Source organism: Diceros bicornis, chromosome 29, assembly GCF_020826845.1.
Source record: "Diceros bicornis minor isolate mBicDic1 chromosome 29, mDicBic1.mat.cur, whole genome shotgun sequence".
Classification (NCBI taxonomy): Eukaryota; Metazoa; Chordata; class Mammalia; order Perissodactyla; family Rhinocerotidae; genus Diceros; species Diceros bicornis.
Genome location: NC_080768.1, coordinates 3,129,403 through 3,157,015, shown reverse-complemented (window position 1 = coordinate 3,157,015; position 27,613 = coordinate 3,129,403). Strand labels below are relative to the sequence as shown.

Genomic DNA, 27,613 nt, shown 5'->3' with positions numbered 1-27,613 from the left:
CGATTGTGCTGGGTCCACAATATGCCCACAGCGGGGGCACTCCCCGCTCAGGGCCCCGCGTCTCCAGGGAGGGTGAGTACCTGTGAGCTGCTCCCGGCGGCCGTGAAGCTGGCGGCTTGTGAAGGCGGCGTTTTTTCTCTCCAGAAGGGAGTCTCTGACTCTTCCACCTCAGTTAGGATTGTCCGTTGTTGCAGGAGTTCCTCTCATCCAGTTTTCAGTTCTGTCTCAGGGGTAATTTTTCCACGAGTAGTTGTAAATTGGCTGTGTCCACGGGAGGAGGTGAGTTCAGAGTCTGCCTACGCCGCCATCTTGACTCCCTAAACCTAAAAGTGACCCACTCTTGACCTGATGAAAGACTTGTGTATTCTAGAAGAATGAATTGACTACGTGGGCACAATTTCATATGAATGTTCATAAATGTTATGTCTTCCGTTTAAACTCTATATTAGTTTGCTGGGGCTGCTATAACTAAGTACCACAGACTGTGTGGCTTAAATTTATTCCCTCACAGTTCTGGAGACTGGAAGTCTAAGACCAATGTGCTGGCAGGTTTGGTTTCTCCTGAGGCCTCTCTCCTGGGCTTACAGATGGCCATCTTCTCCCCGTGTCCTCACATGGCCTTTCCTCTGTGGGCGCGTCCTTAGTGTCTCTTTCTCTTCTTATGAGGACACCAGTCCTATTGGGTTAGAGCTCTACCATTGTGACCTCATTTAACCTTAATTACCTCCTTAAAGGCCCCATCTCTAAATACAGCCACATGGGGGGTTAGGGCTTCAGCCTGTGAATTATGGGGAGACACAATTCATTCCATAGCAACCCTGAATAATTATTGATTAGCAGTGAATTCAGTATTGTATTCCCAGATATATACTTGCTATGCAGATATCCTATGTTGCCAATTTAGGACAGAGCCATATGCTTGAATAAAATCACATAAGATGAAATGCTAACAAGAACACATGCTGAGTAGACGATACGCCAACTCTGCAGAGGTGACCTAATGAAGTACCTGTGCGCAGAGCCAAGATTCATTTCCAGAATCAATTTTGGGCCCTCTCTAATGCACAGATAATTGGATAATCAAGTGCCCAAATGTTGTGCCTAATTGTAGAGCAAAGTTGAAAAAAATTAGCCTAGAAAAATGTTTAAATTATACACAGCTAAATGCCCATTTCAATCGTAAAATAATCTACATCAAGTAGGCACAAGGTATTTATCTTAATAGATACAGTAAACATAGAATGTTCATCTTTAGCGTTATATAATAAATAGTATGTAGTAACATTTGGTAGAGAAAGTAAACACACAATATCGATCTTAGTACAGCAGATATAGGGTATCTGTCTCTAAGCAGTGTAACTTCCTGTCTTTGAGAAGAACTGGCTGTGAAACACACTTGGAGGAAATAGTTTATATTCTAAGGCTGCTAACTGAAACCGATAGCTTTCATTTTCATACAGTTAATATCTCCTTAGGAAAAAAAGTTGATAACAGGGCAGGTAACTTATTAAACCTTCTCCCTAGTTTCTAAAATTAAAATCGGCATTTTTTTTCCTCGAATATGCACCTCTTTCTCCTATTTATTGCTGTCCTTCCAAATGTGCTTTCAAGCCACAAAAATGCAAATCAATTGGAAGTGAACAAGTTAAAGAATACCTGTAAAATGTCATTTGATCCAACAAAAGATGCTTTGTACCTACCTGATTTTTATGGCAGAATTAAGAAAGATGAAAAAGTAATGAAATGGTTTTGATTCATGATACTCAAAAGCATTCTCTTATTTTTTTACCTCATTCATTACTTTTCTACCTCTGTGAAAATCGTTTTAGTAATATCACATTTTGTCTAAAATAGGATTTCCTTTTATCTTTAATTATTTAACTCCCAACTTATTCCCAAAAGAATTTTAAGAAACTTATTTCTTTGTTTTTTCCTGAAAACTAGACACAAAGTAGCAAAATATTTAAGTACCGTACTGGCTAACTGTAAGAAACACATTAAAAATGATTTTATGTTTGAGAGGTGATTTTCTTTCCATTCAAATGGTATTTTTGGTGGGAATTAAATTCAGTTTCTAATTTTGTCAGCATTTTGTGGCAGGTGTTGTGGATTGGCTATACAAATACTACTTTTAAAAAACTGTCTTCCTCCACTTGACAGTGTGGGAAATGCTGATCTGCTGATCTTACATGTCCAGGATCTTTCATGGGTGGGAATGCTCAGGTGGCCTACAAGGGACAGAGAGACGTAAACAGAAGTCACTAGATAGTGCCTCCAGAAAAGTTTTTTTCTTTTTTTTTTTTTTTTAAGAAAAACACCACTGGCTGCTCTTGTGGGGGACTCTCCACTTTTTTCCTACCTGGAGATCCAGCAGCCAGTTCGCTCCACGAGGCTATGACACTTAAGATCTTGGGCAGCCCGTTCGGGGTCATGGAAAGTAAAAATGAAGAGTCTGGGTGGATCCTTGTTGCTCGGGTTCTTGCTGACCCAACCCCTCTGCCTTTCCTGCCCTTCCTACCTCCATCTTTCTTGTTACAATGAGGAGAACAAAATACTCTTATTAATTTAAGCTGGGGTTCACTAACTTTTTTGTTACTAGCAGCCAGATGCAGTCCTGATTCTGGTACAAAACAAAACTCACAACAGTTAGGGACCTTTTACTGGGACCTGTGAAAAAGAGAATGCTTTGGCTGGTGAGATGACTTAGCTGTTTTTGTACTAGTCTAATGTATTGGTGGATTTATTGCACCCGTTGAATCATCTCCATGTGATTATGTTTAAATAGGCATGTATATAACAAATCTACTATGGTGTCTCTCTTTAGGCACAAATCTTTGCCTTAGTCCAAATTAAGGGCCATTATTGGGAAACTACTCAGTTATCCCCTTGGATAGCGTATGTGCTACATGTTTGTTTATAGCCTGTTTACTACAAGACGTTAGTGAATGGTCTAAATCAGTCATTTTTAGGATGTTCTCTCTGCATCTACATTCCAGTGCTAACACGGTCTAGGAAAATGTGTATTTATAGGGAGAGGAGAGGGATAAATTCTGGTTAACACATCTCCACGGTTGTCACAGATAACATTCATTGTTCAAACTCTTGTGGTCCACTAGAAAGTAGCCCCTGCTGGACGCTGCACCAACATGGGTTCCTGGGTTTCCTTATCACGAAAACCACAGCCTCTTCGTCCCGTCTCCCCTGACTAGCCTCGTGTCCTGTTTGACAACTGTTTCCTCCCTTCTTTCCCAGCCATTTTCTTCACAGTGTAGCTAAATAGCTCACTGGGAAATACTAGGAAGTTTAGACTCTAGAATGTGCAGTTGGTAGGTGATCCCTAGGTCATTCCGATGTGTAAGCAAGGTTGGGACCCACTGATTGAGGCAGTTAGAATACAGAGGTCAAGGGAAAAGAGGGGTCTGTTTAATTTTGCTAAAATTAAGAATGCCTCATTCTTTAAAAATGCAATAATCTCTCAATCTCAAGGCTTCAAATTAACAGGAAAAAATAATAATACAGAGACATCTTAAAAATTCTTGGATATCACATTCTGTTATAGTAAAACATAGCTGAATGATTTAAGGACTAGACTTAACTAAAGTTGTAAAGTTGAAAGGCTTTTTCCTTTCCTTTTTGACTGGTTCCATCCTGAAATCAGGGGGCCAGTAATGCTGGTGTTGGTTAAGTGGATGGAAATTAACATTGAACACATATTGTTTTCCGTAGTGGCTGCACCAGTTTGCACTCCCACCAGCAGTGTATGAGAGTTCCCTTCTCTCCACCTCCTCTCCAACACATGTTGTTTCCTGTCTTGTTAATTATAGCCATTCTGACGGGCATGAGGTGATATCTCATCATAGTTTTGATTTGCATTTCCCTGATAGTTAATGATTTTGAACATCTTTTCATGTGTCTGTTGGCTATCTGTATATCTTCTTTGGAGAAATGTCTGTTCAGGTCTTTTGCCCATTTTTTAACTGGGTTGGTAGTTTTTTTGTTGTTGAGATGCATGTGTTCTTTATATATTTTGGAGATTAAGCCCTTATCAGATGTATGGTTTGCAAATATCTTCTCCCAATTATTAGGTTGTCTTTTCGTGTTGTTGATGGTTTCCTTTGCTGTGCAGAAGCTTTTTAGTTTGATGTAGTCCCATTTGTTTATTTTTTCTATTATTTCTCTTGCCCGGTCAGACATGGTGCTTGAAAATATGTTGCTAAGACTGATGTCGAAGAGTGTACTGCCTATGTTTTCTTCTAGAAGTTTTAAGGTCAAATATCGTATGATCTCCCTCATTAAGTAGTAGATAATAACAAGCACATAGAGAGAGAGATTGGATTGGTGGTTACCAGAGGGGAAGGGGGGAGGAAGGAGGTTGAAAGGGATACTTCGGCACATGGGTGTGGTGATGGGTTGTAATTAGTATTTGGGTGGTGAACATGATGTAATCTATGCAGAAATATAAGTATAATGATGTACACCTGAAATTTATACAATGTTATAAACCAATGTTACTGCAATAAACAAAAATTAAAAAAAATATATTGAAAACAATTAGAAGGAGTCCTGAGAAGTCCTCACAAAAGCCAGGGGAAGGATGGAAGCCACTGACCTCCAGGGATGCCTGGCATGGTCCTGAGGCGGCTGTCCCTGCCGGGTGTTGCCCTGGGCTGAGAGCTCTGGACCCCGCCTAGTGCTGTGTGACCATAAACGCCATGGCTCCAAGGCAGACATTTTCTATATGACCTACAGGATAAGCAGTCTGCGCTGGATGCAAAATATGTGACCGTTCAGAATACAGTTCCTCTTCGGCTGCGTATTTTATTTTAAGGGCATGTGATGCTTAGTATTCACTTCTGAGTATCTTCGATGAGACAGATGTCTCACCAACTGCCCTGGGATGGTCACCCATCCCAGTCTATTCCGATTACTAGACAATGGGCTTCTTCAAGACAATAAATTATTCTTAGTCCTGGTACCCTGGCACGTGAGACCTGCTCCACGAATGTGTTTTGAAGAGGATCAAAGAGAATCAGAAACCCAATTCTTTGGTTATTAAATGAAAGATCTGTGACTTGAACCTGGATTCTCAGTCTGATACACTTTCCTCTAAAACATGTTGCCCACCAAATATAGATAAATGGGTTGATAGAAATTAAAATCCTCATGATAATTTAGAATTGGAGTTCTTGGCACCAAAGAAGCTAAAATCAGTAGAGTTGGTAACTCTAAGGTAAATTTTATTTTACGGTGGCATTTCGGTGTCTTCTCTCCAATCTTTACTATGGTATGATGTTTCACAATAAATTAGGAAACAGTTGACAGTTTTTCTGGTTTCTATAGCTCTCACAGCATGATTATAATAAAGCATGATGGAAGAATATAATCTGAATCAAGGTCCAGAGACCCTGCCTCGCCTGGCCCTTGACCTGTTGGTCATTGTGGTATCCTCCTTGTCTCTGCCTTTATCACCAGATGATAATTGCGCTTGGCTCCTTGCTGCCCCTCATCCCCGGTGAGCGCGTTCCGCCCTCAGTCTGTGCATTAGCCCCTGCTCACCGCGCAGAGTCCTCGTCTCTCTTACACACCTGGCTGTTCCCTCACTTCAGTCTCCGCTGAAGTTAACAAAAATGTTAACTCTTCAGAGATCCTGTCCCACCTGATGTAGAAGAAACTCTTGCCGCTTTCTATTTCCTCCTACCTGCTTTCTCCTTCTTCAGTGCATTTACCCCTGTCCGGTGTATTTTATATTACTTGTTCATTTTCTGCTGACTGCCCTAAACTATAAGCTCCACAAATCAGCAGCTTGGTCTATTTACTTGTTTCTTAGACTTTAGAGCTAGAACAGTCAAGGGTGCTCAAAAATATTTGTTACAGTCTGAAAAATTAGGCAATGGCTATTCACTCTTTGTAGGGAAGAAAAAAACCCAGCCGGCTGTGTTATAGCCAGAAACTATGTATCTATACTGGTCAGATGTCTTAGAAGTTCCTTTCAATAACACAATGATACCAAGCATCCACTTGGTTCTAGGCGCTGTTTTACGTGCTAGGGAGTAGAGAGAAAGATATGGTTTAGTCATTATTCCAGAAAAACTTGCGGTGTAATGGGGTAGAAAGACAGGTTCAAGGCTATATCAGTTCAGACTAGATTAGTTCTAAAACCTCCCCCCAAAAAGCTACCTGTATGTCCTAGAGCAGGCAGTAAAAAAAATCTGGACTATGGGGATTTAAGGAGACTTTAACAAAAAGAGATGTCATAAAAAGGAGAGGGTGATGTCTTAGATGGGAGCACCAGAATGAAAGAAAGTGTGGTAGCATGGAATACCCTGGAATGTTCAGTACGCCTCTGCGGCTAAAATGGGAATGTCTTTGATGGGGTGGCAAAAATTGAGCCTTGAAGATGTGTGAAGTGTTTGGCAAATGCGTGCTGATGGCTTTGAAGGGTCTCTTTATGACGTACAAGCACCTGTTAGGTGGGTCTCCTGCAGGTGTGCCCCTGTGGGCTTGGTTGGAGAAGGCAGGCAATTCCCTGGAGTGTTGAGAAGATAAAGAAGTGAGAGTCAAAAATAGTGAGGCCCCAACATGTCGAAAAATCACATGGCTAAAGAGTCGGATAAGGGATACAAAGCCGAGATACTTAGTTGTGTAAAGAAGTCCAAGGGAACTTGGTTATTACTGAAACAAGCTTTCATTCCTCTATGCTTCTAGCGCTGTGTGCCGGGGTCATGGCAGGTGCAAGCAGGGTATGGGAAGATGAGTAATAACTGTCCTCAATTAGCAGGCAGTCCTACAGGGAAGCAATGCTCCATGCCAGGTGCTAAATATCAGAGAGCAGCTACGATATTATGGATCAGGAGGCTTGGATTTAATTGAATGAAATTGCCTTTTGTAGACCAAAAATTGTCAAATGATTGGCAAGTTCATATGGTTCATCTTAATATTTTTAATGTCCTTTCTCAGAAATCTGCCTGTAAACTCTCTATGGTAATCTATTGACCCAGTTCCTCTAATATGATTTCTAGTATCTAGTCCAAGAGTGATGCCTCTTTTGTGCAAACATTTTATTCTCTCCAGAAAGACCACACAAGCATGCAAGAGGTAAGAATTGCCATACCAGACTCAATTGTCTATCTTGCTTTTTTGGTTTATATGTCAGCTAATACTGATATACCAGTTTTAAAAAAATGTTCATATACATTAAAAGAATAAATAGTAAATCCAATTACTCATTTGTTATATAAATATTTATAAACATAGTGTAAAATATCAAATGAAAATACAATGTATTAAAGACGAATGTTAAATATATAGTGTCAATATAATATAAATGTTTTAAATCAAGTATTAAAATATAGTTAAAAATAGTTAATAAAATTCAGAAAAATTAAGATGAAAAATGAAATAATATTATTTAGTACTTTTAAAGGTCACCAAAAAAGAAAAACACATCAATAAAGACATCATTGAGTCCTCAGTAGACTTTTGTACAAATATTCCCAGCTGCTGAAAACCAGAATCAGAGAAGAAGTGAGGAACTAATTACAATCTAATATTTTCTTTAGACACCTCGCTATCAAATTCCTTTTCTAGTTTGATGATTTGGATGGGCATTTTTTTTTTTCCTCTGGGGCCTTCAATCTTTTAATCGATAACAAACTATATTGTTTGTTTCAAGGAAAGCACTTCAAGGTCATCTTTGACATCTTGCATTTCATCACATCGCAACTCTTCCACACATGTAGAAGGAGTTTTGATGCAGTTACTATATCAATGTCAACACTGTCTTATTCATCTTCTCCTCCTTCTACTTGTTCAGAAAATGTGTGAAGTAGAGGCAGATTCTCAAGTGAAGGGGGTGTGACCGCCAGGGAAATCTCAAAATCTCTGTGGAATTTGTCACAATCATTTGGAGGCAAGACTGGCACTTAGCATGTTGGGGTCAAGGATGCAGAATGTCCCCAAAAAAGCTCCTCCGTGTGAAGCTTCACTGGCCTAATCATGGGTCACTTGCATATTCTTCTGTGGCTGCACAACAAGTCCTGTTTGCACACACTGACCTACTGATTTGGGACCACTCTGCCTTGGCGGTCACTAGGCCACGTTGACCATATCAGACAACAAGTTCTGCTGCAGGCCAGCAGAGGTCTTGCATCCGGATCAGTGAACATCAGCATCTTTGGTGGAAATGAGTGACCACAGGATGCTCTGGACCCTCAGCAGGAGAATCAGAAAGACCCTAGTCTGCACCCACACTCTACGTCTAACTACAACCATTTTATGTCTGAGCACTCTGCAAAATCAGGAGTTTCTTGACTCTGTTAATGTAGAAAATAGTAGTATTCAAAAATGCCATAATTTACTTCACCATAAGAAGAAATATGAACTTTAGTATCACAGAGGCAGAGAGAAACATCTAGAAGCCTAAGGTTTGCTAATAATCACGGTAATGGCTAATATGTTGAGCCCAATATACTGGGTACTTTTTGTGAATTATATTGTTTAAATCTCACAGCCCCCTTTGAGGTAGGAAGTAGAAACTGATGGTGTGAAAATTAAGGCTTTGCAAGACTAAATTGCACCTGGTGGCTTAGCAAAGACTGGGACATTCAGAACCAGGTCTGGCATCCTGACTCCTGACCTCAGAACTTTGCCAGAACCCAGGGCAACTACCCAACGGAGAGGCCACACCAAGTGAGAGCTCTTTTCTGTTATAAACCATTGGTCTGAATTGCCTTTGATTACATCAATGAAAGAAACTTGGTTCAAGGCATCCCAAGCCAGAAATTCAAGTAAATCTATTCCCAGCTCCTTTCAACTCAGGTTCAACAACCGGGACTCCAAGGCTGGCCTTAAGGCTTTCTTTGGCCTGCCTGGCATCCAGGACCACTTTTGCTCCCATGTAACTGTTACTGTAAGGGTCACCTTCGTTAATTGATAGCCTGTGAGGTCAGCAGACCACAGTGAACCTTTACCCAATGCCTGCTTTTGTTTTGTTTTTTTGTTTCTTTTGCTATTTTGCTTAAGAAAACAGAAGTGGGAATATCCTATGTTGGAAGTCTTGATACTGTTATCTTGGTACTTGATACTAAACAGTTGGAAGTAGTTTCTTCTCTCAAGTGAAATAAGCCATCTCTGGATCAATCTCTGGGCGTGTATATGTTCCCCACGCTGTAGGCACGTACCTTAATACCATTCAGAAATACAGTCTGAGTCACTTCTACAAACATTCCAAAAAATGAGAACTTGATGAGAAAGTGGTTAGGTTTCTAATAAAATCTAGATTTGAATTTGCTGTTGGTCATTGCAAGATAATAAAGTGCAAGTCCATGAAGAATTTCGGAAAGAAAACCAATAGACGCATTTCTGAGACATGTACATAGAAACATCCTACGTTTGCTGAAACTCACTTCCATCCCTGCTCCACTCCAGCAGCCCTGCAGAGTGATCCTTTAAGCTTGTACCAGATCACGTCCTGTCTTATCCTAACACCTGCAGTGCCTTTTTGCCACACCACTCAGCACAGAAATCCCACAGCCTGCTCAGGACCGTCCCTCCTTCCTCTGCGGGCCACCTCTTCCTGTTAAATCCCCCTGTGGAGATTACTATGGGTACTGACCACACAGGGCTTAGGTCTCTTTCTCAGAAGGGCTCATTTCAGTCTTACTTCATAGTATTTTTACTTTGCCCTTCCTCCTCCATCCATTTTTCTGCAGCCCTTTAAACTCCTTCATTTTGCTTCAAGTTATCTATCGTTATCTGAGATCATGGACGTTTTTATATTTTATTGTTACCCTCCATATAATGCAAGCCCCATGAGTGCAAGATTTTGTCTTGTTTGTCCACTAATCTCATTGCCGAGAACAGGGTCTGACACGTAGTTGGCCCTCAAAACATATTCTTTGTGTGAATAAATAAATAAAGAACACATTCTATATAGTTAACATTTAAGACAGAGCGAAGTTTGAAATACACGTGTGGTTTTGGTGCATTTGCGTCCATATTTCAATACAATCGTGTTTTAATGAAAAGAGGTTTGATTCTGCATATTTTCTTTTCATCTGAAGACCATAAATGTATTCATTTTGTTTCATCAATGAGTTTTAACCTTAATTTAAAGGAAAGGATATTCAAATGGATATTTTGATTTAAATATTCAGTAGGGAATGCACAATCTCAATTTATTTACATTAAAAAAAATACATAGATTAAAGCAAAATTGGTGTTTAGATTTTAGGGGTAACAATTGTCAATAGCATGCAGGAAGTGTGTGAGTCAGGAAGAGGCATCTATTAATTGTCACATTTACATTGTCAACACATCTATGTAGCCATGTGTATCCCTTCAAAGACAATAAATTAAATATCTTTCAAGTTTAAATTGCACTTTTTTTGGCTTTTGTAATTAAATGTTAGATGAATCGAATATCCTTTTGAAGCTGTTTATGAAAATGATGTTTAGACCAGCAAACATAAACCACTTGTTCATTTTCTAAATTGTTGAAAAATGTCCACTGTGTATTTTTTTAATGGTTCACTTGTCTTTCCTGTTTTCAGAAATTGAAAAGGGAGGATGCGGGGACCCTGGCGTCCCTGCCTACGGGAAGCGGACGGGCAGCAGCTTCCTGCATGGAGACACGCTCACCTTTGAGTGCCAGGCAGCCTTCGAGCTGGTGGGGGAGAGGGTTATCACGTGTCAGCAGAACAACCAGTGGTCTGGCAACAAGCCCAGCTGTGTATGTGAGTATGGTGCCTTTACTGAGCCCCTTCTGTCCTGACACTGCCTTATCGCCTTGCCAGGGGGAATCAACAGGAAGTAGCAGAGCACACGTCCAGGGAGGGCAGCTTTCAGAGTCACCAGAGACCCGCAAGCCGTTCTCAAACACCAACTTCCCCACTTTCTTCACTTGGTTAACACTAACCAATGTATTTGCATCAATGTGGTTTACATCTCCATAAAATGTAGCTGAGAGCTTTCTACTAGAAACAACGTAACATACAGGAGAGCTTGGGATGCTGGACTGTAGGAGACATCAATAGCGCAATGGAGTTTTTGTGACTTAACAATGTGCTTGGTGCTTAAATACAAGTTGTGAGTGTGGGCGGTGGTACTGTTTGGATTTCAGTTGAAGAACTGCCTGCTTCCTCATAAACATAGTGTTTTAACAAGTAGAAAGAAAGACTTCATAGCCAATTTAAAAGCAGGATTTTTTTGTAACAAAATATAGCAACGGCTGGAAAATGTTTATGAAATTATGTGGAAATAAGAGCAAACCCACAAGCTGGTGATAAACTCAACAGGTACTCTCTCCAAAAAAGAAAGAAAAAAATATGTATATATAGCTGATTTTTAAATACACGTTCTTAAAAGTAAATTTTCCAATTAATTTTTATATTATCCTCCCAGAACACAGTCTGATTTTCCAAGTTATAATTTATTAATTGTTACCGTGTAACTAATAAAAATTTAAATAATTTGAAAAAATTCACTTTAAAGGCAAACATAAAATATAAAGTGAAAAGTTATCATAGAAGACTGAATGGAACCAATATTATTTTCTGGAAATTGTTCCTATGAGACAGACCTTTTCATATTAATATTTGCTCTTCTGAAGGCAGAAAGTTATAACTAGAAATTCTATTTGCCAGAAGTTTCAGTCAACTTGATAGGATCATTTTTCAATCAAGCCTACACTTGATTATTTATAGGCTCTGGCTGTGTTATGTATAATGGAATATGCTATTTACACTTTCGGGGAGAGAAACTGTTATGGTCCAGAATTGCCAGTTTAAAAATAGGACGATCTGAGCTCTCTGTAAGATCGCAAATATGGACTTCCTTCTCCAGTTCTTAGCGACTGTTTCATGTAGCCAGTTCTTTGGATATGGGCAAAACTGAAAATAGATTCGTGTCTTCACAGTTTCATGTTTCTTCAACTTTACGGCGTCATCAGGAATCATTCTCTCACCAAATTATCCAGAGGAATATGGGAACAACATGAACTGTGTTTGGTTGATTATATCTGAGCCGGGAAGCAGAATTCACCTCATCTTTAACGATTTTGATGTGGAACCTCAGTTTGACTTCCTGGCGGTCAAAGACGACGGGATTTCTGATATAACAGTCCTCGGGACTTTCTCTGGCAATGAGGTGCCCTCCCAGCTGGCCAGCAGTGGGCACATAGTTCGCCTGGAGTTTCAGTCCGATCACTCCACCACCGGCCGAGGGTTCAACATCACTTACACCAGTAAGTGTGCCTCCACCAACACCACTCTCATGTCCCCACATTTAACACGAGTATGAAGTTGAATGGAAGGCTGATACTTCAGGGGTTTATAATCACTATTAAAGTGAGTAGCAAAATTATACATCATTGTCCTGATAATCTAAAAAATACATCTCTCTTGGAGCCGGCCCTGTGGAGTAGCGGTTAAGTGCGTGCGCTCTTCTTCAGCGGCCCAGGGTTCACAGGTTCGGATCCCTAGCATGCACCGCCGCACCGCTTGTCAAGCCATGCTGTGGCGGCGTCCCATATCAAGTAGAGGAAGATGGGCACGGATGTTAGCCCAGGGCCAGTCTTTCTCAGAAAAAAGAGGAGGAGTGGCAACAGATATTAACTCAGGACTGATCTTCCTCACACACACACAAAAATACATCACATTTTAGGTTAGGGTCTTGGTCACTCCTGTAGTAAGGATTGGGTCTCTCACGTATCTTCTCTCTCTCTCTGATTTTCCTTCTTTCCTTCCTTTCCCCCCTTCCTTCCTTCCTTCTTCCTTCCTTCCCACCTTCCTGACTTCTTTCCATCCATTCGTCCATCCATCCATCCACGCATCCATCCATCCATCCATCCATCCTTCCTTCCTTCCTTCCATCCATCCATTCATCCATCCATCCATCCATCTATCCATCCATCCATCCTTCCATCTTTTCTTCCATCCATCCTCCCACCCATCCTCCATGCACCAAAATGGTGTAGTAAAAAGGATTGAGGCATTTGGGGTCAGGAGCCATGGGTTAGAATAACAACACTATATTTAGTGAATTTTGATAAAACAGCTAACTTGTCTTTGCCTCAGGTTCCGCAAAACAGATTATAGTTAAGAACATCTACTTAAGTGCAGTGTTGAGGGATAAAGTAAAATAATAATGTTAATATGAGTAATAGTAAATTATAATTTACTGACTGCGTACTTTTCTTAGGTACTGTGCAGAGGATATGCCGGTAATTATTTCATTTGATGTTACAGTAACTCTGGGATATAGACTTTCCTCATTCTGTAAATAAAGATAGCCAGGCTCAGATCATCAGAGTAATCTGTCTGTCCAAGGACAGATAATAAACACAAGAGCCAGGATTCTAACACAGATAGGACTGAACAAAAACTCTTTCCACCACCTGCCATATCTCTTCTCTCTTTTTCTTAGTGCATGTGAAAAGTGCTTTCAAACTGTAAAATGAAATGACAGTGATATCTGTTTATCCATATGCGCACTCTCTCCTTTTGTCTCTCTAGATTTCGGGATCCTGTTTATTTAATGTATTTATCTATCTTTGACTATGTAACTGAATTTGGAACAATAAATTGCTTTATAAGTAGGTTCTGTTTCCTTCTTTTTTAATACACATAATTAATACTCAAGTATTTTTTTCTATTATTTTTCTTCCTTTTCCTTTTCAGCATTTGGTCAAAATGAGTGTCACGACCCTGGCATTCCCATAAATGGACGGCGTTTTGGTGACCGGTTTCTTCTTGGGAGTTCAGTGTCTTTTCACTGTGACGATGGCTTTGTGAAAACCCAGGGGTCTGAGTCCATAACCTGCATCCTACAGGACGGAAACGTTGTCTGGAGCGCCACCGTCCCCCGCTGTGAAGGTCCGCTATCAATTGCCAGCTATTATTCTTTGAAATGGTGCATCAAACTTAAAAAACAACAATAGTATCGGCTTCCTAGGGCTGCCATAACAAAGCACCATAAACCTGGAGGCTTAACCAACAGAAATGTGGTGTCTCCCAGTCCTGGAGGCTGGAAGTCCGAGATCAAGGTGTCAGCAGGGTTGGTTCCTTCTGAGGACTGTGAGGGAGAATCTGTTCCAGGCCTCTTTCGAGCTTCTGGTGGTTGCTGGTGATCTTTGGTGTTCCTTGACTTGTAGAAGCATCATCCCAGCTCTCTCCCTGTGAGAATGCCTCTGTGTCCCATTTCTCTCCCTTTCTAAGGACACCAGTCACATTGGATTAGGGCCCACTCTGATGACCTCATCTTAGCTAATTACATCTGCAATGACCCTATTTCCAAATAAGGTCACATTCTCAGGTGCTGGGATTAGGAATCCAAAATATGAGTTTTGAAGGGATGTAATTCAACCCATAACAACAACATAGTTTGTAGTTAACTATTTTGTTGCTCTTAAAGTGGCTGACATATATACTGCTTAACTAATCTTCTTCTCAGCATTTCCACTGATTACTTGTGTAATAAAACTAGAGAAAAACATTTTAAAAAAAGGATATTACCTCTAATGATTACTCAATTAAAAATATTTACTTAGAATGTATATTCACACCTTCCCTATCAGAATAGTCTATGCACAATGAGCTAAGAAAAGCTTTTTAAAAAAACTTATCTCCAATAAATTCCAAAGAAATGCAAAATTTTTAAAAATACACATATTTTAGAGCAGTTTTTTGTTCACAGCAGTATTAAGTGGAAAGGACAAAGACTTCCCATGTACCCCCTTCCCTTATGTTTGCACAGCCTCCCCCATTATCAACATCCCCCACCAGGGTGCTACATTTGTTACAATTGATGAACCCACATTGACACATCATCATCACCCAAAGTACATAGTTTACTTTAGGGCTCACTCTGGGTGTTGTACATTCAGTGGGTTTGGACAAATGGATAATGACATGTATCCCTCATTATAGAATCATACAGAATATAGTTTCATGGCCCTGAAAACCCCCTGTGTTCTGCCTATTCATCCCTCCCTCTCCCCAGCCCCTGGCAACTATTGCTCTTCTCACTGTCTCCATAGTTTTGTTTTTTCCAGAATGTAATGTAGTTGGAATCATATAGTATGTAGCCTTTTCAGATTGGTGACAAATACAAATTTAAAAACAAAGGTGAAATACAGTGCTTGCCTATCAGATGGGCAAAGATTTAAACACATTAATAAGAAGTATCACTGGTAAGTTGTGGAATAACTAGGGTTTCCTGGCCCAGCTATTGAGGGTATAAAATCGTGACATCATTGTGTAAATTCATATTAAGAGTCACATTTTTTTTTAACCTTTTGAGCTATAACCTATATTTTGGATCATTATAATAAGGACATAAACAAGCAACTATGAGAAGATTGTTTTTCAAGAATGCTTTTGCAGTACTAAATATAACAGAAAAAGTAGGAAACAACTAAATTTCAAACAGAGAATTGTTTAGATAAATCATGACACATTCATATGCCCGGATAACGTGCATCATTAACAAAGATTGTGACATCAAAGATGCTCAGTATTTGTTATCATGTGAAAGACAAGATGATATAACCACATGTGTTGTAATATGCCATTTTGGAAAACATATAAACATATAAGTATCTCATGATAATAATAAAAAAAGCTAAAAGGAAGGTACACACAAAAATATTAATTTTGATTATGGGTGATTTTTTTCATTCTTTGTTTATTTTAATTTTCTCAGTTGTCTTCAGTGACTAGGTGTTTCTTTTATAATAGGTAAAGAGAAAAGAAATATATATCAGCTATAACCTGTAGCTATAACCTCCTACGAGAATGCTTTGGTCTACCGTCACCAAGACCCTGAGCTGCAGGTAGTCTAAGCAGAACCAGACCCTAAATGTGGAAGGTGAAACCCCAGCTGGCTAACCAGCAATATGGTGGAGGCGGTTATGCCTCACCATGTTATCTGCCCTCAGCCCTGCCTCCAAAGTTCTTCATCATTATTTTAAGGATCATCAGTATCCTAGGTCAGCACTGGCTGACTGTGAAAACTACAGAAAGGTGTTCTCGTTTCCACACTTTCATAAATTGTTAAAGCAATTTTGTGGACTAGGAGCACCACCCGGGGATGGAAAATTGATAAAGTGAAGGACAAGGAAACCATAGTGGGATTTTCATTTTTATCTATTTTCATCACATATTTTAATTGTATGGTATTTGTATGTTACATTTTATCAAAAGTTAATAAATGGATGGATTATTATCCTTTATAAATATGTAAACATACTCATGGGTGTTCAAATAAATGATACTAATAATGGTCACGATTAAATATGTTTGCTGATACTGCTCCAGCCAAGTGTATCCTTGTTGACTTGAAGCATGAATGACTTCATGAGAAAGAATTTTAGAACAATCAGTTCTCTCTAGTCTCTGTTCTCCTCTGGCCTCGATTCTCGCTGTCACTGGTGTGCTCACCTGTAATAGGCTATGTGCAAGTGCCTTATAAGCTGCAGGGCAAGTCAGTCCCTCAGCACGGTCAGGGGAAGAAAGGGACACTAATAAGTGGCCGATGATGATTGACATAAAGTCAGACAGAAGGAGAAATTATCACATTAACTGTGAATGGGCAATTCTCTCATTATTTGGAAGGGACCTTCGGATGGGTTCAATGCAAAACCCAGCTCTGGGTTGTTAACAAAGAAAACCCTTAACACAAAGGACTAGTTAACGGTGAAAAAGATTTTTAAAGTTTACTTGTGCTGAGACCCCAATTCCTGAGCACAGGTGAACCTCAGAGAGGGTACCTAGATAGTCTGATAATATGGCTATCAAGATACCCCATCCGAGTGCCCATGCTGAAGAGAAATAGAAATCTTACTTTCAGAATTAAATAGATCTAGTAAGAAAAAATCAAATGGCGATGAAAGATTAAGTAGTAAAAACAACAAATTTGATTTAAGAGATGCAAAAGGAAACTCACATTCCTTAAAGAATATGCAGGTTTACTGTTTTTTCAAGGATCACTTTTTATAATCAATTATATAATTGGTCATAAAGTGAACCTTAACAAATTAAAATAAGTCTAGGCCACATGCCCTGATCATATTCCAATTAAAGTGCTTTAAAATATAATATTCTATTGCAGAGATTATCTCATGTTAGCAAAATTTCAAAACATTACTTCGAATGTATGTGTGACATTCCAATATGTGATCATGCTCTCTTCATAATTGTTTACTTTTCTTTTCTCTTTTCTTTTCTATTATAAGTTAAGCTACTGTGATCACTTCTACAGATTTCTCTGTCAGATTTTTTTCTAGTGTCAAACTCTGCATAAGATTTTATAAAATTTTTCAGCATTTTAATGCATATTGCTATTTTTCCATAAAAGAAATGTTTTTCTACAATAGATATATACTTGGTAACTGGGAACATTTTCATATATTTTATTTGATATCCATAGATTCACAAGGTGATTATGAAGAAGACAAAGAACTTTGAGAAAAAACAGATAAAATCTAAAAAAAATATGTGGCTAGGCAGAAACATGTTAAATATTTACACGCTATTATTTAAAACTTTCTGTGGATTATACAGAAATGTGTAATCACTTTACCGAGCAGCAGGCATATACCTCCTCAGACTCCTTTTCTTCTTTATAATTATGGGTCACTGCCTGTTACAGAGCACTTCAAAGGGGTTGATGCAGACTAATTCTATGTTTATTGAATTTGTTTGAAAATTTTGCTTTGTTTTCTAACATTCACCAATTTAATATGATGTATGGGGCAAATTATTCCAAAAATGAACACAACTAGAGTAAATAAACACACACATATATCATTAAAATATAACATATATCTCTACAAACACACACACCACAGAGTATTTCAATTTTACATGTGAAGTAATTTTAAGTTTGCTAGTCAATAGGTGTCTGTTGAATTCTGAATATGTGTAAAACATGAATATCAACAGTGTTAGTGCCTCATGAATTTGTTGTGCCAATTGATGTGATAATTCATGGAAGTCGTTTAGCACAGAGCGCCCACTCACACCTTACCATTACTAGAAAAAAGAACTTTGCTGTGACTTGACGATAAATGTCCAGATGTGGAATACGTAAGCTCTGCTTTCAATTAGCTTAGTTTACTTGGAAATAAGTTTTGCTTGAATACTTGCAAACAGTAAATCCATGAACACAGAAAAGCAAATTCCTGCTGTAATTGAAGTGTCAGTATGGTACAACTTCATACGTTTAATTTGACCTCCTGATGCCCTGCATTGTCTTTCAGCCCCGTGTGGTGGACACCTGACAGGCTCCAGCGGAGTCATTTTGCCTCCCGGGTGGCCAGGATATTATAAAGATTCTTTAAACTGTGAATGGATAATTGAAGCAAAACCAGGACACTCTATCAAAATAACTTTTGATAGGTAAGGAAAACCCTTTTGTCTCTTCATTTGAACCTAACGACCCATGCATGCCCGATGTTCTTATTGGATCTTAAAACTTAGAAATATGACAATTCTTTATTGGTTGCCCCAAAGGAGTTCACTTAAAAAGACATAGACGCTTGGCAAGTCTTGTTCTTGAATTTTGTCCTCTAGGCTCACAGTTAAGGCACCTCTGAAGAGGGAGAGGAGGTCCTGGACGACCATATCCCAGGGCTCACAGTGGCTGGCCCTTGAGCCCCGCTCTGGATTTTGGAGCTGCAGGTGGAATCTATTCTGCTTGCTGTTTGGTTGGACACGGAAGCCCCTTTGGTCCCTTAGCTCCCTTCTGGAACAGTGCAGGAAAACAGCTCTCCCATTCCAGGGATGGCCATCAGTAACTGGAGGGCAACTTTAAGTTGCAGGGCTGGCAATGGAGTGTGTGCCACAGATGAATTACCTATGAATGGTTCTGTCACTGGAATGTCGTTTGGCTTAGCTATTGGATAATGTATTTGATAATCTAAAAAAGATAAACATGCTATTTGAATTCTCCATAGTAAAACATTTTTCCATTTGTCTCAACAATGAGATGAATTTGATGATTAAAAATCAAAAATGTTTTGGAATGAACTACATGTTTTGAAATATAGGGAAGCATCATTGTTTAGTGTTTCAAGCTTAATCTCTGAGCAGCATAGGGCTTTCTTTAGCAATGACCTTCTTCTTGACTAGGTTGAGTTTAGGGTTTTAATATTTAGAATATTATAATGTCTCAAGACAGATGTCCATTGTTATATTATTTTTCTTTTTGTTTTCCACTAACTTTCTAATTACCAATGATAGCATCCATACAGAAAAGGATTTTAACGGGAGTTGCAATATCTCTTAGTAATTATTTGTACTTGAAATTATTATTCATTTTATTACTTATCTCTGATAGAATCATAGTGATCTCCAGTAGGATAATCTCTCAGAAGAAAAGAAAATTTTGGTTCATGTATCCATTATATTGGAGAATAGGTCTTTACATATACTCTTAATCATTAGAAAAAATTAACTCTACAAATATTCAGTAAATTAAGTTTGGTTTCTTATTAATTTTAGACTTTCTAGCATTGACAGGGGAAAAAGCAGAAGCACATCCTAATTTCCAGCAGCACATCAAATTTAAATTATTTAGTAAAAATAGTGACTTTACATTCTGGTTTGGCACATTTTATTAGCATTCCATTTTCAGTTACCTGAACAAAGATACTCACACAATTTTTCTCAATCTTGTCTTTTCAACATTGGTGAACTGTGGTATTTGCTAAATGCCATTTGTAAGTACTAATATCTATGATATTTTCAGACATTTGTGATTTTAACACAACTCTTTGAAGATTAATTGCATAGTGCAATATTAGTTTATACCTCGAGCTGGGGGCTGACATCCTAATAAAAAGTGTGTCTGTATACACAAATTTTAAATTCCATAATGATATTGTTCTACAGTGTATGTTAGGTTGCCAAATCATGAAAAGCATTCAGATTTTTCTCTTTCTGAGGTTATCCTGGAAATCTTTCAGCTGTTGAAGTGTACACTTTCTTGGTGTTAGCTGTCACTAAAGAAAGATGTGAAAACTTTAGTGCAAATATGTCAAATGAGATTTATTTCATGCTTATCTAGACTTCTTGAATTTGAACTCAGATAACTGAGAAGCCATAGAGTCTTTTTCTTTTTTTACTGAATTAATATTGAGATACAACATTTTATTACTTTCAGATGTGCAACATAATGATTTGACATTTGTATACATTGTGAAATGAACACCACACTAAGTCTATTTACCAACTGTCACCATACAAAGTTACATTTTCTTCTCGTGATGGGAACTTTAAGATTTACTTTTTTAGCAACTTTCAAATTCGCGATACAATATTAGTGACTATAGTGCCCACGTTGTAAACTACATCCTCATGACTTATTTATTTTATACCTGGAAGTCTGTACCTCTTGATCCCCTTCACCCATTTTTCTCACCTCCCTTGACCCCCCTCCCTTCTGGCAGCCACCAGTCCGTTCTCTGAATCTATGAGTGTGGTTTTGTTTAGTAAAAGACAAAGCTGCATTGTCTGACCCCAAAGGCCCCGCCCATGGCCATATGCTGGCGGAGCCACGTAATACACCAATTGTTTGAATTCTTCTTTATGGAAGAGTAGGGGTCAGGGGACTATCCTAAGTTAGTTGCAAGAAGATAGCATTACTGTACATTTGCACTAAGAGGAGTCTCCATGAATTAGTGATAAACAGGGCAGAGCAGAGCCCTTTGGTTTCAGCATCTTTCTTGTCATTCCATGCCATGAAGCTAAGATAGCTTGCTCTCCCTCCCTTTCCTCCCCATCAGCAGTATTTGATGCAAAGCATGGGGAATAACGATGCAGTCTTCCACGGAATCCTTTGTCTGAAAGTCACTGAGTGCACAGAGGCCCACAGTGCGTAGGCTGCTCCCTGAGAGCATAGGCGGATGCTTGGAAACCAGGTTAGCTCTTTGAGGATTGGATGGGCCCATTTAGAATATTATCTCATTGCCTGGAATGGTACCCTCATTGCATCAAAGAGGACCCAAGTGGCTGCAACTGGATATAAATGTAATATCAGGCCAGATTCTCTAGAAGCATAGCGTCCTTCTTGGAAGAAAATTTAAGCTCTTTTCAGAAGCTGTTCTAGCTTTTTCAAATCATTAGCTTTTGCTTTCTGAAGCAGCAGTGTGCTAAATGCTCTTCTATGTCCTGAAAGAGTTAATGCAACTTAAAAAGGCACAGGATTTTCTTTTTTTGAGAAAGGTATTTAAAGTATTGTCATATATGTTGAATTACTCTCTTCCTTTAAGAGATCATTTCACTTCAGTTATGTTCATTTTAAGATATCCATAGTCATGTTAAACAGGGCATCATGAAAAATAATTTGAAAATGCATACTGATTGATTTTTCACTAATTGGCGATTTTTAAATTTACTTAGTCCTTTCCTTCTTTCTAAAAGCTAATGTGGTTCACAGTATTTTTATTTTAGAGCTGCATCGCTGCCCTCTTTTGTCTTTGTGATGTTACAGGATAGAGTACTCAATAAGAATACTTCTAGAAAAAAGTACTGTCCTTAAATATATGCATCCAAGTTTTCAAAAACTATATATAAGTGTAAATAATTTATTTCTATTGCTATCTATGGGCTTTTAATTAATGAATGAAGATATGATGGGGACGTCTGTAAGTTAATGTGGCTTCGGATCTCTTTTCTAACTGGATACACCTATCCACAGGTTTCAGACCGAGGTCAACTATGACACCCTGGAAGTCAGAGACGGGCGGGCCAGCTCGTCCCCACTGATCGGCGAGTACCACGGCACGCAGGCCCCGCAGTTCCTCATCAGCACGGGGAACTTCATGTACCTGCTCTTCACCACCGACAACAGCCGCTCCAGTGTCGGCTTCCTCATTCACTATGAGAGTAAGTCAGCGTCCTCACCTGCTGCAGCACGGGGTGCAGTGGCCTGCTGGAGTGCAGGACACGGGTGCTTGTTTTCTCACACACGGGTGCCTGTGCTGATGGGTTGATCCTGACTGCCTCTGTCCACAATGCATTGCACCATCATAAGAACTTTCTCTTGTTGGGCTGGCCCGGTGGCGTAGTGGTTAAGTTCACGCACTCTGCTTTGGCGTCCTGGGGTTCGCAGGTTTGGATCCTGGGTGCAGTCCTATGCACCGCTTATCAAGCCATGCTGTGGCAGCGTCCCACATAAAATAGAGGAAGATGTGCACAGGTGTTAGCTCAGGGCCAATCTTCCTCAGCAAAATAAGAGGAGGATTGGCAACATCTGTTAGCTCAGGGATACCCTTCGTCACAAAAAAAAAAAAAAAAAGAAGGAACTTTCTCTTGTTAATGAGAGCACATCTTGGGGATTTTTACTTTAAAACTGAAAAGACATATTTGTTTATTATAAAGTAAAATAATAAAATAACTAAAACAATGAAATGTGTTCATTTACTACATGATGTAATAATAAATTTCTACTATTAGAAAACATATCTATTGTCCAAAGGAGCTATAGGGCACATAAGACTAAAATTCTATATCCTGAGCAATATTTTTGCTAGAAAAATATGATTAGGACAATCCTGGTGCTTATCTGTTAGTAGATATAGACAAGTTTCACTGAGAAGCAACATGTAACTGAGAGGATGAGGAATTAAAACCCAGCCAAATTTTACTAAATGGTAAATAACCATTAGTATTAAAAATTGTTAAAAATATCTAAGAACAATTGTTAGAAATATTGGAACACAATTGGTAAAATATTATAATGCAGTGTATTTTGCAAGGCAACCCAATCTCAAGTATTCCTTTCCATTTTTATTTCAGTAAGTTCGAATTTGGCTCTTATGCTTTAGCTTCTGAAATTAGGGTTTCATGTCATTATATTATTTTACAGGAATATTTATGCAAATATACTCCTGGGAAATAGCTGAGGGGGATTCAGCGTTGGAATATGTTTTTAACACTAGTCAATTAAAAAAAACAGCATTTATTCTTTTCTTTGTTTGAAGTGCTTCAATTTCTGAGCAGAATGAAAGAAGATGAGTGAGTGAAGGTCAACACTGGATCTGAAGGGATAAAACCCTTATTTGGCAGGACTTTTATGGTTGTCTTTTTTTACAATCTTTTCCCAAAATTAACAAAATGAAGTTTCAATGTTATTGTAAAGATATGTGCTGACACACACCCACACATATAATTTTACAAATGCATGAACGTGGTGCTATCTAACACACTGGATTTTCAATCATTATTTTTTTTATTTTTCTTGTCTTTCTCCCATATCACCTCCCACTCCCCTTGTTAACCTCTGCCCAAACCCATCCAGCAAACTCAAATTAATAACCTGTTGTGTTTATTTCTCTGTTTTGCATGCTCATGAATATAATTACATGCAAACATGTATATACATATATAAAGTTATGTGTACTTTTTGATAAAAAATGGAATCATATTCTACTCATTCTGATAGTGAGAGAATTGATTATTAATGATTAACTTAATTCAAAGTTATTAGTGTTGCTTCATAAACATACAGCATTTATTTCAAAGTAACGTTTTTTAAACTTGAAGTACAATTTAAGAACCAGAAAATTGTATTTTTCATCTGTTTTCAATGTCCCTTTAAGTTATCCCTTTTCCTTGGAGTAAAGATGTATGCGCATTACAATCATCTGAGTTCATAAAGCTCTGAAGCATTGATCAGCTCAGTGTTCTGTTGTCTCCACCTCATCCCCTACTATTTTTAAAATTAGAATTACTTGGCCTTTCGTTATATAGTTGGATGAAACTTAAGAGAATAGATATTTTCAGGCACTGATGAATAGTAGAGCAGAGATTTCGTCTCCTCTTGTCTCTCTCCCTTATTTGTGTAACCATAGATTATTTCGCCCATTTTCAGCACCCTTTGAAGAAACGTGTTCTAAACCCCATATGCAGGCAGTGCAAACTAATTTCCTTTGCTCACCTAACTCATTTAAGTAAATGGGTTGTTCTTACTCCTTCTTTCTGAGAAAGCAAAGAATGATGGTCAGTTCACAAATTCCTGTTTAGCTTGTCATCCTCACTAATATCGTATAATAATTTATTTTAATAAGCAGATACTTCACACAATAATTCTGTTTTTTTTGTGAGGAAGATCAACCCTGAGCTAACATCTGATGCCAATCCTCCCCCTTTTTATTTTTTTTTTCCCTGAGGAAGATTAGCTCTTAGCTAACATCCGTGCCCATCTTCCTCTACTTTATATGGGACGCCGCCACAGCATGGCTGGACAGACAAGCAGTGCGTCGGTGTGCGCCTGGGATCCGAACCTGCGAACCCTGGGCTGCCACAGTGGAGCAGGCGCACTTAACCGCTTTAGCCACCACACCGGCCCCCCCACACAATAATCTTTATAATCTTAAAAGAACAACTAGATCATGTTTCAGGGTTCTTTTGATTTATCCTATACTTGAAAGTAGACCTGAGCCTCGGGAAGATGTGCTTCCATAACCCAGAGCGACCCCCCCGAGAACAGCGCTCTTTGCCATTTTTCTTTCTTCACATCAGTGAAAAGAAGATGAAAACTGTTACCAAGCTGGTGCATTTGTAGTGGAGTGATAATTGTGTGAGTGTCGGAAATTTCAGATCCCTCGGAGTGGAGAATTCCTTCTCCTTCCTCCTTTATTGGAAAAGCAGGGAGCTCCTCTGTAGTCACTGGTGAGGGCAGAGCCCTCTGCCAGTGGACAAGATGGGGAAGGTGTCCTTACAGCATCAGTGCTCTGTCTCAGAAGGGACACTGGTCTAAACAGTCACCCACTTGAATACTGTGACCCCCTAGTCGTCCTTCCAGAAGTCCCCACACATTTTTTGTGCATTCCTCTGGGCGGAAGCATTGAAAGTACATTGGGAAAATGTTACTGGAATGACGTCACACTGAAGCTAGACTTATCACCTCAATTTATTTATCGATTGTTAAGTATTTGAAGAGAAAGGAGAAAATGGCATTTTTACAAGAACATGAGTCAGGAAAGGCCTGGGATCTTTGACACAGTGGTTGTCAGCTGGTGTTGTGCAAACAGTGAGCTGCAGGCTTTAAAATTAAGCAGATGCCAGAGGGCCAGCTCAGATGTTCTAGGTTGCTGCTTCTGTGGGTGGTATAGAGACCTAAGTACTTTTCAAGAGCTCCCTAACCATGCCGACGGCCATACCTGTTTAGAAGGCATGCTGAAGGAGCAGTTTTCTTAAACATTCCTGGGCGTTAATAGTCACCTGGGGATCTTAGTAAAATGCAGACTCCTAAACTCAAATCAGGACATTGTAATTCAGTACACCTGTGGTGCAGACCTGAATTCTGAATTTTTAATTCTGAAGGAGGTGGCATGTAGGTGGCAGTGTCTGCCTGAGGCAGCCCAGGGAGACCATGACAAGAGTAGGCCTGACACATGCGTTGCAGGTGGAGAGAACCTGCAGGCGTGGGCAGAGGAACGTAGAGTGATGGAGGAGCTAGGGGACAGGCAGAGACAGGAGAGACAGACGTGGAAAAGAGGCACATTCCAACCCCTTTAGAATTTTGACCATGGCTAGTACCCTGTGAGGAAATATGTTCAGAAACCAACAAGCAGGCACCAGAGAATAATGACACTTGCTCACCCAACACATTTTTAAAAAATGGGTTGCTGTGACCCAAGAATGATTTATGTTAAACTCTTTATGCCATTTAATAATAATAATATAGCTCAACTCCCTTTTGTCTTTCGTCATAAATGGTTGACATTGTAAACCTTCCTTGCTTTAAAAAGTTATTAAGGACCCCAATTCATGCCCAGATGGGCGCATGAAAATCTACCTTGGACAGAAAGCATTGCAGACATAACCACCCTCTACTCAAGGTTGACTTATCTTTGCAGTGGTGCCATGAGATCATATGAGCTGCTAAAAACAGTATTAACTACAGCTTTTTCTGAATTGCAAGCCAGAAGGGTGGAAGCCATTTTTTCAACATTTTCCTAAAAGCATCCCTGGGATTGGAGTTCTGCTCTGTGTGCTAAGTCCCTTGATTCATTGCTCTTATAAATATAGTGTCCAATTACAGTCTGTCCTTTCATTGTGTTATTCTTTACAAGGAATGTGCCCAGTTTCTTTATATAATAGTAATGTGTTATCCACCTAGAATAATTATTTGCTCTTTGTTTGTAAAGCGTTGAACCACCAATTTAAAACAACTTTCATTGTATAGGATATTGGAAAACAAATGGATTTCTCAAGTATATGGTGATTTTTCCATTTAATTTTAGAGCATTTCTTGGAAATGCTTTCAAAAGTATCTTTTTAATAATGTTTCCAGAAAGAAGGAAGATTCATTATATGCAAATATATATAGCCTACTACGAGATTCATATACCTTGCAGTTAAAAAAAAGAAAAAAACTGTGAGGGGCAAAGGAATATGGTTTGTGGGGGGTGTTTGTGTCTGCGCGTGCGTGCAGATTAGTTTTCTGAGATTCGGTGACCTTTCTTATCATTAGAAAATGAGGCCAGTCAAGTTGTAATGCTATTAGATGCAAAACAATTGGAAAACTCCTTACAACACACACACACACACACACACACACACACACACACACGGACACACATGGGTGGAGAGAGAGAGAGAGAGAGAACAGGTAAGGCCGTAGATTTGAAGCTCAGTAAATAGTTTAACATGACCAATTTACTTAATTTCTTGGCCTATTTCCTCATCCGTAAAATGGGATTGTAACTGCTGTTTCAAAACCTTTTGGAGGCTGTGTGAAAAGCTGGCAGATAAAAGACACTCAGAGAATATCCATTCCCTTCCTTGGATTGGAACTTTTATAAGAATAGATAACTGAACAGAACTTTACTTATGTCAAATGTACATTAATATAATCTGCACATGGAGATTTTCAAAGTAATTAGCTTCCTTTATTCACCAAACAGCAAATTTATTCAGTCACTTATTTGACAAAAGCCCAATGAAAAGTTTATTTATAATATTTGCGTCAATAAATTCACAATGGCATTAAGTGTCAGGTAAGAAACAATTGGTGCAGAATCTGGACATATTCATAGCCTCAATAAAATCCGTTGATCAGACTTTTTCTTAGTATCATCGGGGCTGGAGACAAGAAGGGGAAAGATGCTCTAAACAAACTCTGAAACTCTTTGTTGTGCCTTCCCTTCAAAGCACACTGGCTGGCTGTCCCCACAGACTGATTTTAGACTCTCTGAAAGGTCTTGTCTCTTTAAGCCGCCTCCCCTCCTTCGTGGTTCCACGCACCCGCCCGCTGTCATCTTGTTTCCTAATTCCTATATATATTGTGTTTCAGGTGAATTGGTCACCAAATCTCTTATAATTCTACTACTCAACACTTACCCTCACAAGTGCTATCAACTCAAATAATTTGTAACGCTAAGGAGCACAATCTCTGCACATTTCACAGCTCAATACTTCTGCCCATTATTTTGTAAAACTGTATGAATGATTAAATAATGGAATATAGTTGGTAGGCATCAGCAGTTATGACTTTAACATTTTTATTTATTTTTTAGTTCAGTTTTACAAGTGAAGAATTCTAAATTTAAATGTATATGCTTTGGTTTCCTCTAATATTTCTCTCTTTTTTCCCTACAAATTTTTTG

At 38.9% G+C, this 27,613-nt stretch overlaps 1 protein-coding gene across 1 annotated transcript in view; it reads left to right on the top strand.

The window, feature by feature from the left end:
- Positions 1-27,613, top strand: part of CSMD1 (CUB and Sushi multiple domains 1) — a 1,554,536-nt gene that overhangs the window by 1,158,331 nt on the left and 368,592 nt on the right. Inside the window, exons 14-18 of the mRNA XM_058524846.1 lie at positions 10,551-10,733; positions 11,915-12,241; positions 13,677-13,871; positions 18,257-18,395; positions 21,697-21,884. Of these exons, the coding sequence (XP_058380829.1) occupies positions 10,551-10,733; positions 11,915-12,241; positions 13,677-13,871; positions 18,257-18,395; positions 21,697-21,884 (1,032 nt within the window). The remainder of the gene's footprint in view (positions 1-10,550; positions 10,734-11,914; positions 12,242-13,676; positions 13,872-18,256; positions 18,396-21,696; positions 21,885-27,613) is intronic.